Source organism: Crocodylus porosus, unplaced genomic scaffold, assembly GCF_001723895.1.
Source record: "Crocodylus porosus isolate Cpor-Errol unplaced genomic scaffold, CroPor_comp1, whole genome shotgun sequence".
Lineage (NCBI taxonomy): Eukaryota > Metazoa > Chordata > Crocodylia > Crocodylidae > Crocodylus > Crocodylus porosus.
The window spans coordinates 3,894,802-3,912,359 of record NW_017728916.1 but is presented as its reverse complement, the minus strand read 5'-3'; the positions used below and the strand labels follow the sequence as shown (position 1 = coordinate 3,912,359).

The 17,558-nt window shown below is 46.1% G+C and overlaps 1 protein-coding gene across 1 annotated transcript; it reads right to left on the bottom strand.

The window, feature by feature from the left end:
* Positions 1–3,776: 3,776 nt before the first annotated feature.
* LOC109310905 lies at positions 3,777–15,373 on the bottom strand. Its single transcript, XM_019536264.1, has 2 exons — positions 15,256–15,373; positions 3,777–5,078 (listed from the first exon to the last, which is right to left on the bottom strand). Exons 1-2 carry the CDS (start codon positions 15,291–15,293, stop codon positions 4,385–4,387), a joined length of 732 nt encoding a protein of 243 aa, XP_019391809.1. The 5' UTR covers positions 15,294–15,373; the 3' UTR covers positions 3,777–4,384.
* Between the last annotated feature and the right edge of the window lie 2,185 nt (positions 15,374–17,558).

Here is a 17,558-nt window from a genome sequence, read left to right as displayed (position 1 = left end):
TTAGCTTTTCCTTTGAAAAGAAACCTTGTGGAGGAGTATCTGGACAATGTCACAGCACAATAGATATAAGCCATATGTGGAAGTTCAGCAACCGGTGGTTTTAATTCCTGCTAGTTCAGTTTTTCATTTTTATTGCCACCATCCAGTTTTCAAATTACTTGACAAAAATCAAGTCTCTCAACATCCTTGTGAAGTTGGTAACATAATTATTATCACTCTCTTTTAAAAATGAGGAAACTGTGACATGGTTGTCAAAGGCCAAGTTTTCTATAGCAGCAGTTAATTTTTGATGTGCCTAAATTTTGCAGTGCTCAACCTGACACAACAGACTTTGGTTATTCAGTGCTGCTGACCACTTACACTTCCTATTGTCTAAAAGGTTAACACCTTTAAAAACTGGGACAGAGAGATGATGTACAGGGCTTATCTAAGATCATAAAGCAAGAGGCTGTGAAACCAAGAGTAGATGCCAGTCATTTTGAAAGTACCTTAAAACCACATTCCCTCTTCAAAGCAACAGGGAATGAGCAAAATGAACATTTCTATCATCTATAAACTATATTCTAAGGGTGATATTATGGTTTGTATGAACTTGAGCCATGTTGTTTGTCAGGAGAGTATCTCTGAACTGCACTAGCCACACATTCAGTGAGCATATATTAACCAGTTTCTTGTCTGTCAGTGCAGTGTCGGGGCATCAGCAGTGCAGTGCTTGCTTTAACCTGTGACATGTTGTAGGTTCCTCATTGTGTGCTTTATTGTGAATTAGTGTTTGAAGTTGAAGTTTTTTGATAAATGATTTCTTGCAAAGGCAAAAACTTGATAGAACTGATATGGGGCTCCTATCGTAGACACTGGGGAGACCCCACGTAGTAGGTACACCAAGCTTTTCCCTCTGCCATCAGGATAGTCACAAGCAGATTCATAGCCATCACCTCCTTCCCATGTAACTCATGGGATTTGGAAACTATTTTGATAGTGCTAGTCTTTCCCTCACTGCATGTGTAGAGCAGAGCTTTCCTAAGCATGGTTGCCTCTTCAATAGGTTCTCCAACAAGGGGGTGGGAAACTGGCTGCGGGGTCAGACCCAGAGAGTACTAATAGACAGATCTGTGTCAACCTGGTGGAAGGTAGCCAGTGGGGTCCCCCAGGGTTTGGGACTTGGACCAGTGCTTGTCAACATCTTCATCAATGACCTGGATGTGGGGGTGAAAAGCGCACTGGCAAAGTTTGCCAATGACACTAAGCTGTGGGGAAGTGCAGCCATGCCTCAGGGTAGGTGGATGATCCAGGTGGACCTAGACAGATTAGTTAGATGGGTGGACCAGAACCAGATGTTGCTGAGCACTGAGAAGTGTAAAGTGCTCCATCTGGGGTGGAAATATCCACAACAAACTTACAGGCTCGGAGGTGCCATGCTAGCTAGCACCACATCCGAAAGGGACCTGGGGGGTCATAATTGACCATAAAATGAATATAAGCCACCAGTGTGATGCTATAGCAGAGCAAACAATATGCTGGCATGCGTCAACCGATACATCTCAAGCAACACTAAGAAAGTTATTCTCCTGCTCTCCTCAGCATTAGTGAGGCCGCAGCTGGAGTACTACATCCAGTTCTGGGCGCTGGACTTCAAGAAAGCTATGGAGAAGCTTGAAAGAGTCCAGAGAAGAGCTACTCATATGATAAGAGGCCTGAAGAGAAAGCCATATGAGGAAAGATTGACAGATATAAGACTGTTCAGTCTAGAAAAGAGAAGACTTCCAGGGGATTTGGTGGCAGCTTACATATATGTCAGGGAAGAGCATCAGGGGCTAAGTGAACAACTATCCATCAAAGAGCCCCAGGGGAAAAGCAGGAGCAACAATCATAAACTCCTAGAAGAGGGTTTCAGACTTGATATAGGTAAAAATGTCTTCACGATTCATGTGACCAGCCTCTGGAATGCAGGGGTAGTGCAGGCATCTACCCCGGAGATCTTCAAAAGGAGACTAAGAAGTCTTTCCTGCCCAAAGAAGGGGGGTTGGACCTGATGATCTCACAAGTTGCCTTTCAGCCCTAAACTTCTGTGAATCTGTGAATCTGTTGATGGGCTTCCTTCACTGGCTCCTTCACTATAGAGCATCCATTTAGGGAAGTCCTATTCCATCCCTCCAGATTTGATTGGAGGAAAAAGCCATTTCCTCATATTTTAGGACAGTCAGACAAAAGTAACTCCAAGTGGTGTGCTATGGTATAGCAACTTGGACTTGTTATGATACTCATAGAACTCTGTCCGTTGATCATGGCTGGGGACAGGTAACAAGCTATCATCTGAGAACAGTCCATCTACATGGAAAACCCTCCCTATTTTTCATTTGCCTGTTGTGATTAACTGTCATTGTAAATTCTTTAGACTGCGCTGGTATGCATGCAAGATAGGCAGCCAGTGAATATATAAATTGAGGAGTCAGTGGGTGAGAGACAGGCTGGATACAACCTCCTGGATCCAAAAAATCATGGACTAAATATAGACATTATGACACATTATAACCTGCCTGACACCTGACTCCCCAGGTACCTCGCCATTATTTACCAGCTATATTCATTCCCTTTCTCTCCCCCCTGTCCCCCAGCCTGTCTCTTACCCACTGACTCCTCAGTTTACATCTTCACTGACTGCCAGTCTTGCATGCATACCAGCCTCTGACTTCTTTACTGTTCACTCCATTCAGGAAGGGCAAACACCAACTGCAGAGGCTTCTTCAGCCTAACAAAGGGTCTTTAAACCCGAAAGCTTGCTAAGAAATTTTTTTTCCAACTATTTAAGTTGGTCTAATAAAAGATATCAGATTCACCCAAAGAACCTTGTCGGAACATTCTTTCCAAATACATTGTACAAGGGAGAGGTTTGAGCCACCCCAAAATTCACTGAACCTGCCCTGTTCCTGCCTGCAGCACAGCCCCTCAGCTCCCTCACCAGGAAGAGGCTGGTGCCTCCCCTAACATTGTAGAATTCAGATCTCTTAATTTCTTAAAAATCATTTGATAATTTCTATTAAATTTATCAAAGCTATAAAAATCTATAAAATAATCTTAAGATTGACCTAGGTCTGCAGAATACCAGGGCTTCTGTCTGCACCCCCTCTTTATCTATCTTTACTTGGTTTCCACATTGAAAGACATATCACCTGTTACCTATCAGTTTAGCATGATGAACACCTCAGATTCTACACATCCTACCCAATACCTGGTCCAAAATCTGAGTCTTGATCTTGGCTTCTACGTGTCAAATTCAAACCAGCACTTTAAAATTATGTTGGAAATGTATTCAAACATTGGCTACAAAGAAAGGTCTTTCTAGGAGGAGCGTTACTCTGTCTTTACCATAAATCTGTTAGATTAGGGGTGGGCAATTATTTTGGCTGTAGGGCCACTTACTGAGATTTGATGAGATGTTGAGGGTTGCACACATAAAATTAATGGTGAAGATATCGTTTTAACAGATTTTTAGCATATGACTTGTTTATTATCTATAGTCAAGCATCTACTATAAAATATTTTAATTTTATTTTGAAAAATAATTTTTGTCCTGATTTATGGTTTTTTGAGCAAAGTATATAGAGGCAATGAAAATAGTTGAAACAGTTGAAAATAAAGTCTCTTTCCCAACGGAACCAAAACCAGCCAGCAGAACACTTGGGTAAGGGAGGACACCCCCAGCAGATCCCTGCCACTTCCCCTGCCTCCATCACAAGGGAGCTCCTGCCTCAGCCTGCACCCTGACATGCCCCTTAAGAGCCAGCACCTCAAGCCCACTTGTCCCCCACCCCTTCCTGTCTACACTTGCCCCCACAAAGCCCAAGGAAGCCCAGCAGCCGCCTACAGCCTACTCCAGCTCCCCACAAAGGCCATGAAGCCTTTGTCTACCTGCAGCCCAGGGATCCCCTTTCTCCCAGGAGGAGCCCCAGCCCTAGCCCTAGGCCCAGGGTGCTGGGGGAAGCCTCACTAGGGCAGATGGGACAGGAGCCTTGCTGGCTATAGTCAGGAGGCAGCAAGTGGCCTGGCCAGATTGCAGTGCTGCACAGGGCAAGGTGAGGCCAGGGAAGCTCACCACTTCCAGGCACAGATATGGAGTACCCACCACATGGTCCTAGTGTCCAGGGTGGCTCCCACCAGCTCTGAGCTGCAGGCAGGTGGGGCACCACCAGACCAGCCTAAAGTGGGTGCTGGGGCCCAAGCACAGCTTGCCCAGGACCTGTCACATAGAGCTGGGCAGACAGGCAGGGCTGCTTTCTCTCAGTGTCCCCTGTAGCACCAGCAGAGGCTGGAGCCAGAGCCACTACCCATGACACCTGCTCATGCGCTAGACAGAATCATTTGAGGGCTGGATATGGCCTGCGAGTCAAGTTTTGCTGGCTCCTGTGTTAGATGCATTAAAAAATATTTTGTAGTAAATGTATACATTGATGATCCTTAAAGACAACCCTATGAAGGAAGTAAGTGATCTGAGGAGAGATGCTGCCATGTAAGAGAACTGGAACAACCAAATATATTGACGGTTGATGCCAAAAGAGGCAATGTCATCTTCTTGGAATCCTTCCATCTGAAATATGATGCACTCTGCAATTACTAAACTCCATATTATATTAGATGTCTGTCTGGCGTGCTTCACCGTTCTTATATGGCGAGACTCTACTGGAAACAGGGTTATCAAAAGTGCCTCACAAGCAACACAGCTTAGTAGCATGTAACTAATGTGTGTGTTTGCAGTAAGGAAATTCTGCAACAGGGTTGTTGTAAAAGTTGCAGGTAGGATTTGAACATCAAATGTCTGTACGATCCCTTTGGAAACCATGCTGACAAAAATGAGACTGTCTGCTTTCGCTAGATCTGAAATAAAAACAACAGTGCATTTGTATGAAATATTTGGAGACTTCAAGATGAGTGTTGTATATAGGCTGCCCAACAATCCCAAAAGCGTGAGGAGAGTATTCGAAGAAGGCAAGACTAAGTACTGGATATATTTGAGTACCAGGTATCTTCTGAGATCTCTCATGTGGTCCCTCTTCATAAAAATATTAATTAAGGAACATATCCTGTAATAGACATAGAAAAGACTGTTTAAGTGTAAGCAGGATAGATTTCAGACAACTTCAACTTCTTTCCACACTAGCTAGCTTTTGCTTTACTATACTATAATCATGACACGGGGTTGTTATCCAGCTTCCTAACATTTATTGCAAAACCCACCCCCCTGGAACACTGCAACAGTTTTGAAAGCAACTGAGGATAGATTTAAAGGATAAAAATATGATTCTAGTTAATAACAATGGCAATCTGGAGTCAGTTCAGTTATGGGTGTATGAGTGTAACTGAAGTTGGAATATGGCCTGATATCCATAATTTGTTTGCCATGTTCACCCCATACATATTCTTCTTATATGTACTTATTGTTCTGGAAATTATGATAGGAAAGTAAATTACTATATGGTATTTTTCTAAGTTTTTAGTGAGGTTCCCCCTCCCCAAATATGATATATAACATATTAAAAGAAATTAAGGATACAGCTGGTGCATATCATTCAGAAAAATATGCAAATCTTTTAAAAGGTCAGGAAGGAACCCTTCCAAGAAATGGGAAATGCATCCAAGTTATTTCAGTAAGAACATTGTAACTATTGGCAAGAAAGTATTCCATTCCTGATACTGCCATTTGCTAGGATTCCTAGAAAACTCATTTTCACACTTCTGTAAGCTTCTGGAAATCCCTTTTGAGAAAGAGGCTACTGTCTAGGACAATCTGTCTTCTACTTGCCACATATCTGACAAGTTCTGCAAACATCACCAATAGAAGCCAAGTCAGTAAAGAGGAAGGATTGTAAGTATGGGAGTTAAAAAGAGAGAAAGAGGTAGGGCTGTATGAAGCTTCAGCTCATGATTTGATTTGGAGAAGATTTGGCCTGATTCAGAGGCTGAATCTCCAAATCTGAATTGAATCATTAGAAGCTTAAAACTTTCTGAATCGATTTGGAGCCTCTGAATCAATTCAGAAAAGATTTGGAGATTTGGAGATTCAGAGGTGGTGTTTCAGGGGAAACAGGAACTTAGAAGAGGGAGAGGGAGCAGGGGAGGAAGGACTGACATCTCTAGCTGGCCAGTGAGTGTGATCTCTCCCAGAGTCCCCTTCCAATCACAATGTCTTGGGGAGGGACACAGAAACAATATAAAAGCCTCTGTCTGCAGGCTTCCTGTGCCTTTTGTGAGCTTGTTCTGTCTGAGTGAGCAACAGCATGTAAAAGGTACTGGACTGACTTGACTTTTTAGTCAGTTGTCTGCTCCTGTTTGCTCTTAAAAAGGATTGGATAGGATATAGCTTAGCTTAGCTTAGAATCCTTCTTCTTTACTTATCCAATTCAGTTCTTTAATTTATATTTGTTCTTTTTCCAATACTTTTTAAAAAGAAAGTTCAGTGCTTTCCCTCACAGTGTGAGTCATCACTGTGCACTCTGCTATAATGATTATGATTGATTATTAGTAACTATATATGATGTCTTCTTCTGTGATGTGATATGAATTAGGAATGTGAATGTGTGACTTCTTCTTCTTCTGTGCTGTGTTTCTTTACTGTACTGTTCTGTGTTGTGTACCTAAAATAATATATCTTCTCTTTCTTCTTCTTCTAGGACACTGACTTCTGTGTTGTGTGTATTAATCTCAATCTGAATCTCTATGAAACTTCTTCTGTGTTGTCTTTAGTCTGTATGTCAAGTAACTATAACTAATAATATTACTAATTAATAACTATATATAATCTTTTCTTCTATGAATATCTGACTTCTTCTATGATGTGTGTGAGTGTATGTAATGTATGCTTCCCCGCACACACAAAACACAGAGGAAAGAAAATGCAACACAGAAGAAGTCACACATTCACATTCCTAATTCATATCACATCACAGAAGAAGACACTATATATAGTTACTAATAATCAATCATAATCATTATAGCAGAATCCACACATAGCACAGAGTAAAGAAAACACACAACACAGAAGAAGTCAGACACACACACACATTTTCCAGCACAGGAAAGATTAATATGAAGCATGTTGGAAAGGCAGGTGCCAAGTCCTCTGGCTAATCTGCCTTTAGCAGTGCTGGCAGATAGCAAACCTGGGATCATCTGCCACCTCAGAATGATCCCACACTACACTACTCCCCCACTTCTGGTTTGAAGGTGGGGATCCTGCCTTATCCCCCTCCTCAGCAAGCTGAGGTACAACAGCAGGAGGAGCTGACTCAGCTGAGCCACTTGTCTAAGACTCCACAACCTCAACCTCAACCTCCTCCAAGGTGCTTTCCAGAGAAGGAGACCTGGGTCTCAGGGAACTTTGAGGGGCATGAAGCACAAACTCAGATTTCTCCTCGGTCCCCGGAATTGCTTTAGCTAGGGCGCTCAGATCCCCTGGTTCAGCTCCACCTTCTTCTGTGGCAGTGGGAGGCTTATGCTGGGAGATGAAATTGAGGTGGAGGAGATGGCAATTCTGCTGCTGGCGCCTATTTCTGGAGTTAGGGGAGGTGGTGTAGGTGCAGGAATGTCAAGTACTACTCCCACCTCTTTGCTTCCACTGGCAGGAGAAGCCTCATGGCTACTCAGGAAGAGGATGAGTCTATGTTTTGAGGGGGGAACTTGCAGCTCTAGCTCTTCCCCTACCCAGTCTAGCCCTTCAAAATGCAGGAAGGTGGCTACTTCCACCACAGCATCAAGGAGGGCAAGATGCTGCAGGAGAAACAGGCAGAGCTGAGCATCTGGCAGCACAAAATCATGCAGGATGTGGAGACTCAGTGGAACACACCTGATGCTGGAAAGGCTGGTGGAGCTACAGAAGGCCATCCATGCAATGGCCTTGCTTGGGGAGATTGAGATCAGTGGTCCCCTTAACAGAGCTGAGTTAGGTACCATCTCCCAAATTCTGGTGGTGCTCAAGCCCTTCCCTGAAGCCACTGAGACCCTCAGCACTGCCAATGCCCTTCTTAGCCAGGTGATCCCCATAGTGTGGGAACTTGAGAACCAAATGGAAAAGTTCCAGGGGAACAATGCTCCTGACTGGGGCAAGCCATTGTCACCAGACTTACAGGCACTGGTGAGGCGGCTGAAGGGGGTCATCAGGAGATGACTGGATCCCTTGTGGTATAGTATGGTCCACATGTAGACGGGCATGTGCAACCCAAGGGTGAAGGGGACCGTGTGCACTGGCAGCACCAAAACCTTCGATCACTGGATGCAGGTGGTAGTCAACAGAGTCAGGGAGGCAGAAGGGCAGAGGCAAGGGGACATGGAAGAGTGGGATCCACTTTCCCATGCCAGCACTCCCAGCATCAGCACAGACACTGGCACTGGCACCAACACCAGCACCAGGCAGTATCCTCCACTCCAGCCACTGCCAATGTGGGCCAAGGGTATGGCTTCAATGGTGGGGTCCAAATGGACCAAAACCTAGCCTCAGGCAGGTAGCACTGAGGCTTCAGTGGCTACCTATCTCACTGAGGACATGGAGCCGCTGAACTGTGACCCCTTGGCCTACTGAGCAAGCCACAGCCAGATGTGGCAGGTTCTGGCCACAATTGCCCGGCAACACCTGTCCTGTCCACCAACCAGTGTTTCAAGTGAGAGGGTGTTCAGCATTGCTGGGGATGTTGTGACACCCCACTGCACCTGCTTGGATCCCGGTTGGGTGGAGCAGCTGCTGTTCTTGAAGGTGAACCTCTTGCTGCTGGAGTTCCCCAAGCTCCACCTAAAGACGAACTGAGTGCCACCCTCCTCACTCCATCTGTGCCTATTTCCATTTGATTTTTTTACACCAGTTAGTGTTACAGCTCCGCTCTCAGAGCTGGAGTGGGCAGTCACTGCATCACCAGCCAGCAAGGGAAGAACATGTCCCTCCTGAGCTCCTGTGCCAGGATGAATTTGGAGGTATGGGCTGGGGCTGAGGGGAAGGAAAAAGTCCCAAATCCTGGGCATGACCAGTAAAACTACACTCTGCCAGGGTCAGAGAGACCTGGTGGGACTGCTGGTGGCACAGCAGCCCCGTAAATGCCAGGATGGAGTATCCCCAGGTGAAAGGTGGATAGGAGGCGCCATAACCTCCAGCTACCACATGCACACACAGTCCTGGCTGGGGAAAGCCCAGGCCTGAGGCTTGCTGGTTGCAGTGTAGTTGTGAGGCTCCAGGTGAGCTCAGCTTAGCTGCCTGGGATGCCAGCTTTTGGATTGAAAAATTCTGTCAGGCTGAGGAAGCACCTGCAGTTGGTGTGTCTGCTGGTCCTGGATGGAAGGAATAGTAAAGAAGCCAGAGACTGGCCTGCCATGCAATGCAGGCAAGAAATCCAGTCAGTGAAAATGGAAATGGAGGTATCAGGGAATGAGGGACAAGCTGGGGTGGGAGGGGAAGAGGGATGTAGCAGTGCAGATAAATGTACAGAGGTACCTGGGGAATCAGATGTCCAGCAGGTTGCAGTATGTCAGAATTCCACTGTCTAATCTATATTGAGTCCATGAGTTTCTGTACCTAGGATGCTGATGAAGTGAAGTTCATAGGCCTGGCTGTGAAAAGTGTTACCTGTGCTGCTACATCTCCCTTCTCTCCTCCTCCAGCCTGTCCCTCACCCCCAACACCTTTATTTTCATTTTCACTGATTAGCTTTCTTGCCTGCTTTGCATGCCAGGCCAGCCTCTGGCTTCCTTACTATTCCTTCCATCCAGGACCAGCAGACACACCAACTGAAGGTGCTTCCTTAGCCTGACAAAGGGTTTTTCAACCCAAAAGCTTGCTAAGATACATTTCTTTAACTATACACTTGGCCTACTAAAAGACTGGACTAGACTGAGGTTGTATGGGAAGAGGAGACCTCATTGGGGCACACTACCATGTTGTATAGAGGCACCAGCACCAATGAGGGTGAACTTTAACAAACACACACACACAGAGTCACATAGTGATAGTACACCTTCACACACGCACACAGGGTCAGACAGTAAAGGCAAGCACTCTGGAGAAGAAGCTCCTGCGAGAGAGGAAAGAAGGTCTCTGTCACAGCTTGGCTGCCTGAGATGCTGTTGGTGCTACTGTGCTAGTGCTTATACACACTAAGTTATTTTATACCTGTTGCCTTTTAAATTGGTGGACTGAAATGAGGCTGTAGGGGAGGAAGAGGCCTCATTGGGGCACAGTACCGTGTCATGTATCTCCTTGAAAACTGGCAGGCTTCATGGCCACAGCAGGGCCTAGCAGTTTTCACCCCCGTGTGCCCTAACAGACACTTGCAGAAACACCAGTGTCATGAGTGTTGCCTGTCAGCAGCCTGAGGTGCAGGGTCCCAGAACCCCCTGTGCCTATCTCCTTGAAACGTGGCAGGCTTTGTGACCTCAGCAGGGGCCACCATCCCTTCAGTTTTCACCCCCCTGTGCCTTAACACACACACAGTGTTGCCCAAGTCACAAGTTTTGGTTGTCAGCAGCTTGAGGAGCAATCTCCTAGAAACCCCTGTGCCTATCTCCTTGAAACTAGGTAGGCTTCATGCATTCAGAAGGGGCTACCGTCCCTGCAAGTTTCATCCAAATCATCCAGAAAATGACAAAGTTATAGGTATTTCATTGATTCCCCATTATACTCTATGGCCAAATCTCCAAATCTCTCTGAATCGGCACTGAATCTTCCAAAGCTGATTCGGCCAAATAAATGCAGAACAGTGATCCATATCTCCAAATTGAATCACTGGCCTCCAAGTCAGCTGAATCTTAATCAAATAGTCTTCTGCTATGACTTGCTGTCATGAGCCAAGTCATCATGCAGACTGAGGTCCATCAGTACCTAGTCCAGTGGTCCTCAACCAGGGTGCCATGAGACCCTTTCAAGGGTGTCATGGCATAAGCACCAGCACCACCAGGTGGATCTTCCCCATGTGTCTCTTGCACAGCCAGATCAGGAAAAGCCGCAGCAAAAAAAGTGCGTGCATTAGGGTTATCTAATAAACGAGAAGAGTATGTTTGTTCACCAGAGCGCCCCAAGGGATGACGAGGTCGAACGGTCACAAACTCCTGCAAGACCGTTTCAGGCTGGACATAAGGAAGGATTTCTTTACTGTCCGAGCCCCCAAGGTCTGGAACAGTCTGCCAGCGGAGGTGGTTCAAGCACCTACACTGAACACCTTCAAGAGTAAATTGGATGCTTATCTTGCTGGGATCCCATGACCCCAGCTGACTTCCTGCCCCTTGGGCAGGGGGCTGGACTCTGATCTCCCGAGGTCCCTTCCAGCCCTGATGTCTATGAAAGTAGGAGTGCCCAGTCCTGCTACAGTTCTTCCTTGTCTGACCCCACATGTTGTCTCCTGGAAACGGAGGTGTGTGATACAGGTAGTACTGTTCCATGCACCTCTTTTTCCAGAAGGAGCATGGGGGTGACAGATCAGAAAAGGCAAGAGGGGGTTCTCCTGCCTGCTTTAGGTTTTTCAGATAACCATAATGCAGGAAGAAGCATGCACTATTGCTGCAGCCCTTTCCAGGGCAGGTTCAGTTGGTCATGGTGGCAACAGCACCCAGGTGAGACCCAATGAGGTAAGCTGAGGCAGCACAGCAGTGATTCTCAACCAGAACTCTGTCAAATTAAAAAATGTTACAGAGCAATGCCCTGAATTTAAAAAGGTTGAGAATCACTGATCTAGTTCATGTAGTTGGTCTTTAGCTTTTCCTTTGATCACCTTTCTTCTTTTGTCATAGACACTCTTCTTTACAGAAGCCTGTGAGGCTGCCAAAGTTGCCTGTAAGAAAAGTAGTTCCAATCCTGCTAGCAAAACCATCGTGGCCTCCACCAGGAATGTCAGCCTTTGTATTTGTATTTATCAGGAGTATTAAAGTTGCAACTTTTGGAAGCCAATTTTAAACACTAAATAACTGGAACCTGGCCACACTGGTATCTGCTGTAATCATACATTTTTTATGATAACCATCTAGAGGCCATATGCCATTTCCAAGCACATTTTATAAAAATAAATACTCTTCTTGTTTGTAATATCCTTTTAAAAGACTGAAAATAGCCTGTTAGTCCTTTAACAATTTCTGTTTCGCAAACACTAACATATTACTCTATGTGTTCAACAGAGCTAAAATTAGTGACTTTCTCATCTCCCACCAAAGACGGTTGTTATTTCTGGGTTGTTTGTTAATTTGGCCTCTTAATGACTCTAGCGCAGGGGTGGGCAACTATTTCAGTTGATGGGCCACTTAATGAGTTTAACAAACTGTAGAGGGCCTCACACAGACAAAAAATATGCCTGTGCACTAGGTTCTGGAAGTCAGCCAGGGCTGCGGGGGGATGGAGGGAAGGCCAGGGAAGAAAGAGGTGTGTGCAGCCATAGGCGACTGGTAGGGGGTGCACAGGGGTGCATGTGCCCCCCCAGTGGCTGACACCAATACTGTCAGCAGGGCTGGTGCCCCTCCCCACCCCCCCGACAGAGCCACCACCATCGCTGGCTTCTGTGGCTGCCAACCTGACCAGCACTACAAATGAAAAGGACCTCAGGATAATAATAGACCACAGTATGAACATAAGCTGGCAGTGCAATGCTATAGCCAGCAGGGCAAATAATATGTCTGTGCAACATTACAGCAGCCATTTCATTTCAAAGATGTTTCAGCCCGTTTTGGCACCCAAAACACCAAATCTGAAATGAAACGGAAGGTTCTGAAACATCTCTTAAACAAAATAAAACCATCCAAATGTTTTTAGAATTGTTTTGGAGGCACACTCCAGAAATAGTCCAGCACAACCCTGCAGCCTTCCTTTTAAAATGCCGGGAGGATGGACCGGGCAGGGGGTGGGGCCAGGCAGGGCAGCCATGAGGACTTCTCTCATGGCTCCTCCCACCGGGGTAGAGGCAGAGCTCCTGCATGCAACTGGCCCCACCCCCTGCCTGGCCCTAGCCTCCCAGCACTAATAAATAAGTAAATATAAAGGCCTGCACTCAGCGGCTGCAGCAGCAGTGATCAGGGCCTCTGAGGGCTCAAGGCAGAGCCTCTGCACACAGCACAGAGCAGTGGGGGGCAGTGGGGATTGCCCCCCCCCTCAGTTGGCACCCGCATGGCAGCTGTTGCATTGCACAGATGCAGCACAGCTTGGCAAGGCGCTGCACACTGTCTGGGAGCTGGGGCCACTGGGGCTGAGTAGTGCCAGGCTCTGGCTGACAGGTGGAGCCGCCCCAACTTCCAGACAGTGCAGTGTCCTGCCAAGCCATGCTGCACCTGCATGATGCAACAGCTGCTGCATGGGTGCCAAGTTGGGGGGGCATCCCTGCTGCCAGCCACTCCCCCACGCTGCGTGGAGAAGTTCTGCCACAAGCCCTCAGAGACCCTGATCACTGCTCCTGAAGCCAGTAAATCCAGGACTTTTTTTTTAAAGTTCTGGTAGCCTGGGGGATGGGGCCAGACAGAGCATCCATAGGGGCTTCTCCGCAGCTTCTCTGACTGTGCCTGCCTCTCCCTGGGTCGGGGGAGCCACTGGAGAAGCCCCCATGGCTGCCCTGACCAGCCCCATCCCCCACCCGGCCCAAGCCTCCTGGCACATTAAAAAAAAAAGCCTCGCACTCACTGGCTCTAGCAGTGGCAATCAGGGCCTCTGAGGGCTCATGCAGCATGGGGCAGTGGGGACAGCAGGGGGAAGTGGGGATCATCCCCCACTTGGCACCCACGCAGCAACTGTTGCATCACATGGGAGCAGCACAGCTTGGCAGGGTGCTGCACACTGTCTGGGAGCTGGGGTGGCCCCACCTGTCTTCTGGAGCCCAGCGCTGCTCAGCCTCAGTGGCTGGAGGTCCCAGAGAGCACTCAGTGCTGCACCCACACCATGGGGCAGCTGCTGCACAGGTGCAGGGGGGGGCAATCCCCACTGCCCCTCACTGCATGGGGGGCTCTTTCACAAGCTGTCAGAAGCCCTGGCTACTGCTGCTGCAGCCAGTGAGTGAGGGGCTTTTTTTTTTCAGTGCCAGAAGGCTAGGGCCAAACAGGGGATGGGGCTGGGCAGGGCAGCCATGGGGTCTTCTCCCACAGCTACCCCTGCCTGGGGAGAGGCAGGCATAGCTGGAGGAGCCACGGGAGAACCTGCAGCCGCCTAGCTGTGCCTGCCTCTCACCAGCCAATCTGAATCTCTGAATCAGCACTGAAATAGCATCAAAACTCTGAAACAGATTCAGCTAAATTGAAACAAAACAGTAATCCAAAACACCAGAATGAATCACTGTCCTCCGAAACAGCCAAATCCAGAACTGAGACAAAACATAAACGTTTCGTACAGCCCTAGCAAATAATACTCTGGCGTGTATCAATCAATGCATCTCCAGTGAAATCAAGGAAGTGATTCTTCCACTCTACTCGGTACTGGTGGGACCACAGATGAAGTACTGCATCCAGTTCTGGGCACCACACTTCAACAAGGACATGGAAAACTCGAAAGAGTCCAGAGAAGGGCCACCCATATAATCAGAAACTTGCACGGCAAGCCATACAAGGTAAGGCTGAGGGACCTGGGCTGTTCAGCCTGAACAAGAGAAGGCTGAAAGGGGACTTGGTAGCAGCTTACTGCTACATCAGGGGCGTACATCAAGGGCTCAGTGAACAACTGTTCACCAGGGCACCCTTGGGGAAACCAGGAGCAATAGTCACAAACTCCTGGAAGACCGTTTCAGGCTCAACATTAAGAAAAACTTCTTCACAGCCAGGGTATTCAGGTGGTGGAATAAGCTCCCACAAGAGATGGTGCAGTCACCTACCTTGGAGATCAAGAGTGGATGATCACTTTGCTGGACTCACTTGACCACAGATGTCTTTCCTGCTTGGTGCAGGGCAATGGATGCAATGATTTTCCAAGGTTCCTTCGATCCCTACATTCTATGAATTTATGAACCTCTGCTTTTGGAACATGGCTACCAAAGGAGGAGGAAGAGCCTGAAGGAGTGATAGTGCAGTTCAGGTCCATGCTCCAAGGATAGTTCATATTCAGAGAATAATTTCATAGCCTGCATTATCATGCAACTGTCCTCCAATAGCAATACAATAATACCACATAAAACAAACATTTCATTACAAAATTCTTCACAACTTCATGTCAGAGAATAAGCAGAAATGGAGAATAACCAAGTCCAAACAAAACTTCCCAAGGAATCCTGACTTTAATTAAGAGCTGTTAATGTTTAATCAGTGAAATAAAACTGGCAAAATACTTACTTTTGCTGGCAAACACAGCCAAGGCTAGTTTCCTCCATCAGGGCACTCTGTGGATAAGTTGTAGCTCTGCTAAAATATGGTGTTCCCCTTTAATCGCTTCCTGATTTGTATATATATAGCTTTACGTAGTCTGTAGCATGTCTATGTTGCATACTATTGGACTACATTAATCTGAATTTGTTTTGCTAGGCAGCATCCCCAAAGCAGATTTCACAAGAACTGTTTGAATCATTGCAGTTACTAACTTCACACTGCCTGGAAAAGTTAAGGCTTGGGTTGGGTATAGCAGTAATCATGTCATTCCTCCAACCACATAAAAGAGACAAAAGGAGGCCAAGATGGCCAAGGAGGCCAGACGCTAATTTGTCTGGATGTCGTATGATCTACAAGACAGATCAGTCATGACTGAAAGATCAAATTTTTTTAGAGTCTAATTCATTCATCACATGATACCTTTACTAAGTACAACTTCCCTCTGAAGTCAAGAAAAAACTGTCAATTCCTGGGGTAAAGAAAAGCTGGCTTAGTGTTTGTATTTGGGTTGTCAGGGTAGGTAGAGCTTGAATCTGAATGGATTTACACTGAAGCAACTAAGGATAATTACATATTGTCAATGGAATGACGCCATGCTCAGAATCAGGACTACCAGGATACTTTTGTTGAAAGCTGTCCTCTGGACAGATGCAGGCTGATTTTTCTCTGTCTGTACAGATGAGGGAGAAGTAAAAGACACAATCAAACTTGACCTTATGAACATACTAAATGTTTTTCAAACACCATAACCTGTTGGTGTTAACCTCTCCTTTACTACAATGAACACCCAACTTATAATCAAACCAAGGGACAGTTGTCTGTGGTGGAAGAAAATATTACAAACAAACCTTTGTAAGCAAGCTATAAATGGAGGTTCCCCTGACAGCATTTAACTTTGGACTACTTAAATTATGGTCTCCTTATAGCGATAGGTCTTTTAATAATACAATGCTAGTTCCCCCTCTCCCTCCAAAATGTATTAAAAGTGTAGAAAGAATGAAAGCAACCTAGAATCAATGTGTCCTTGGAAAACTATAATTCCCTCTAAAGCACTAAGAAGATGAAAAGAATCCCAGCCATAAATCTGCATTACCATCTGAAAGAGGAAAAGCTTTCTTGTAGCGTTTATATTTTAATATTTTTCTTAAGGACTGGAGTAGAAATATGTTATAGATACAGAGCAAGTAATGGAGAAAGGGTCTTTGAAGTTTCTGAGACGAAAATGATTAGACTTATAATAAACTCAACTGTAAACATGATGTTGTTTTTGCCAGGATCTCTCAGTAGCTCTTTTTTTCCCCCTGTATATAAGTTACTGGGTTCCTTTATGTCCATATAGGGAGTGGAGAAATCATGTGTCAGCTCCAAGAGTACAAATTACCAGCAGGAGATAAATATTTCTCAACAGCTTGCACTGGCATTGTGAAACTTATTCCCGCAGGGATGTGGCAGAAACTTTTGCTTCTGTGGGGTAAAAGGCAACACTCACTTTCTCCAGTCTTCCCACCATAATGGCAGCCAAGTTTCAATAAAAAGAGGGAGGAAGGAATACAAATGTCTATTGTAAATCAGGACCAGGGGCTTTCAGAGGGAGATACAAGTAATGTCAGTGAACAATTATGAAAGAATATGATTTTTTTTCCTTCTTCGACAATCCTAAAAATACCCTGTCAAATGTAACTGGGGATATGCATGCTACCCACATGAATGTTTTGCCCTTTTCTGGAGAGATGTTTTGGCAGTAACTTGTGGCAATGAGTTTCACTAATTACTTGTGCACATATTTAACTTCAAATGTACTCCCTCACCACCTTAACAAATGTCATTTTGTTCTTTCATTGTAAGAGGATGAATACGAATGCTGGATTTTTCATTCCCCAAGCTGCTCATTACTTCTGTGTATGTTTGCCCCATTCCTTCACAGAGGTACACTCCTTCTAGCTCCTCAGTGCAAAGCAGATCTCAGTGCCTGGCTTGGCACTCATTTGCAGTTAGTGTGGAGAAACAGGCCTGACCGCTTGGAGGAGCTTGCAGTATCAGATGTTTATTCATCTCCTCTGATCTAAATATCCCCAGGGTGTCCTCCTACAGAAGTCTCTCCAGGTCTTTGATCATTTTCATTGCATATCTCTGAACCCCTTCACAGATTTCATAGACATTTGCGCTGGAAGGGACCTCGGAAGACCATCGAGTCCAGCCCCCTGCCCAAAGGGCAGGAAGTCAGTTGGGGTCATAGGATCCCAGCAAGATAAGCATCCAATTTGCTCTTG

What these genes read in the sequence shown, in the direction of transcription:
- LOC109310905 (XM_019536264.1), bottom strand. Translation starts at nt 15,293, where the DNA reads ATGGAGGAAACTAGCCTTGGCTGTGTTTGCCAGCAAAA. An exon ending in GGCTGTGTTTGCCAGCAAAA is followed by an intron (nt 5,079 to 15,255) that starts GTAAGTATTTTG and finishes TGTCTATTACAG; the next exon opens with GATATGTTCCTTAATTAATA.